The sequence below is a fragment of the Oryzias melastigma genome, linkage group LG6 (genome assembly GCF_002922805.2).
Source record: "Oryzias melastigma strain HK-1 linkage group LG6, ASM292280v2, whole genome shotgun sequence".
NCBI lineage: Eukaryota > Metazoa > Chordata > Actinopteri > Beloniformes > Adrianichthyidae > Oryzias > Oryzias melastigma.
In genome coordinates, this window is record NC_050517.1 from 14,641,637 (window position 1) to 14,644,076 (window position 2,440).

The 2,440-nt window shown below is 39.1% G+C and overlaps 1 protein-coding gene across 1 annotated transcript in view; it reads left to right on the top strand.

Moving 5' to 3' along the window:
- LOC112152911 (neuroepithelial cell-transforming gene 1 protein) overlaps positions 1 to 2,429 on the top strand; it is an 8,387-nt gene extending 5,958 nt beyond the window's left edge. The window contains exon 12 of the mRNA XM_024282767.2: positions 1,459 to 2,429. Coding sequence (XP_024138535.1) covers positions 1,459 to 1,781 — 323 coding nt within the window. The 3' untranslated portion in view covers positions 1,782 to 2,429. The remainder of the gene's footprint in view (positions 1 to 1,458) is intronic.
- The last annotated feature ends 11 nt before the right edge of the window (positions 2,430 to 2,440 follow it).

Genomic DNA, 2,440 nt, shown 5'->3' on the forward strand with positions numbered 1-2,440 from the left:
TTTAAACCCCATTGTGCCCAAAAAAACCTAAAACTTTCACAAAAGACTCTATCCAGGTGAAATTGATGGAGAAGTTTATGAGGGAAGCTAATGAGGAGGGAGTTACAGTAGTCGAGGTGACTGGTGACGAGGCTGTGAACCAGGATGTAGGCAGTCTGAGGTGATACAGGTGCTGATGTGGGTGTGGAAAGAGAGAGAGCTGTCCACCGAGACTCTTCACATGTAGATTGGAGGTGATAGAGAAGTTGCTGATGAAAAGCGTTTATTCAAATCATTGTGAATCAGGAATAGATGAGAGAATGCTGTTATCAAAGCTTGTATTTTTGAAGTGGGGGATTCAGTTGGTGGGCCACAACCTCTCTGCTCCGCTCCATCCTCATGCATCCACTTGTCGAAAAATAGATCCATGTCCATCTTTGTCTTCCTCGTCTGAGCTGGTATCTGGGTCAAAACTGTCCAAATATTGCTCAGTATTTTTGTTGCACCTGTAATGTTAGGTTGGGGGTGTGACGGACTGATTTCTAAGCTGCCACTCTGCAGAAATTATGTCCAAGAAAACGACACAGGTTTTTTTTATTTTTAGCTAAAAACGGAATAATTATAATTAAAAGACCACTGGGAACATTTTTAGAGTAAAGCCATATCAATAAATAAACTAACATGCATCTAATCATAGCTTTCTAATTTCTAATCTCCAACTATTCCAGGCAATCTTTGTAATAAGGCTTAAAGTCACACCAATAATTAATAGGTTTACATTTTTTAACATGAAACTGCTGAATGTTTATCGTATTTAGAGTCCAAATTATGCAAATGACAAGTAAATTATTTTACATATTTTGTAAAAAATAAAATAAAAAGATTTCTGCTTTGAAAAAGATGTGGCTACTGGCATGAACTTTTAAAGTTTAATGCAGTTCTACATGTTGAACTGGAGTGAAAAAAATGCAAGTGAAATATTCCAGTGTTCTTTAGAGTAACACAACACCCTCTGAGTGGAGAAGTTTTGAAAGATAAAGCGGTAGTAGAAACATTGTCCTGTTGATCTAGTTTAGGCTTTGGTTTCTGTCTTTCTCTGCCTCTGGTTTTGGTAAACTGCTAAAATAGTTCAGTACTTCCTGTCTATCTGCTCTCTCAATCTTCTGCTTATGGTGTGAAGCAGGAAGTCGATGTTTGAAGGAGCATTTCTAAAGAAAACAACAGATTAATTTTTATTACAACAAAGTAAGCCATGTTTAAGTGAACTATTGGCACAGAAGTTAAATAAAAACAGCTTTAACCTGCAATGTAATCATAAAGGGCTCACCAAATGAAGATTTTAAGTATACTCTATGGAAATTCTATGCTGAAATGTTTGCAGAGGCATTGTAGGTTTTGCTCATTTGTTCAGGAATTACTTCAGTTTTGGCCCACAAATCTTTATTTATGATATGACTCTCTTCCTGTCTGTGTTTCTAGCTAAGAACGTTTTCCGAGTGAGCTCCACGGATGCTTCCCACTGCCAGACCCACACCCTGCACGTCAGCGACGTTTACCACAAGCAGCAGTGGCTCAACAGCCTACGCACGGCGATGGCCCAACAGCAGGGGGGCTCAGCCAACGCCCGGGACGGGGAACCCGTCCCGGCAAAGCGCCGCTCCGCCGCCAGGATCTGCGATGCAAAAACAGATGAGAACTGTCCGCCCGCCTCTGGTCCCAAACTCAGGCGTCAGACGCTCTCCAAAAGCAGACTGGACCAGAAGCTAAACGAACCGCAGAAGAGAAAGGAAACAAAAGTTTAAGTGTTTACTTACTTTTAAAACTTCTTTCAAAATATTTGTTTTAAAGCAGCCAAATTGTATTATGCCGCGTCTTTCTAGCTGCACTGAAAATCAGTTTGAATCATCTCCGTCCTGAGGGATCTGAAGTTTTTCTGCTTCAAATGAGTTATTAGTTTACAAAAAGCAAAAGATGCCACTGGTCAGTGTCTGTAAACCACTCACGTGTGTGGAATTAGAATTAGTATCTTGTGTGCGTTATACAATTTTATGCCACTTATAGTGTTTTTTTTTACATTTATTCCATTATGTTTTCTTAAGTAATTCAGTAACATGTACATTAGTGTGTGATGTTAACAGGGCTGAGATAAAGAATCAGGAAGTTGAGGTCTTGCAACATCTGTGCTTTCCTCAGAAAAGCCCCTGAGTGACACAGCTCTGAAAAATCGTGAGATTTAATGCAGGATTATGAGTGAAATTTAACTGAAAAGTCTGACTTCAGACGTGATACATTTACAAATATTCTTCACAAGTATGTATTTAGTAGAAATGTGCTGGTAAAAAGGAAAAAAAAAGAGAAGTGACGAACTGTTTACTTTTTTGTACCGAGTTTAACCGTCTGTGTGTGGGTTTTTCTTTTTTTTTATTGCAGTAAACATACCTTTGACTTGATTCTGACCTCT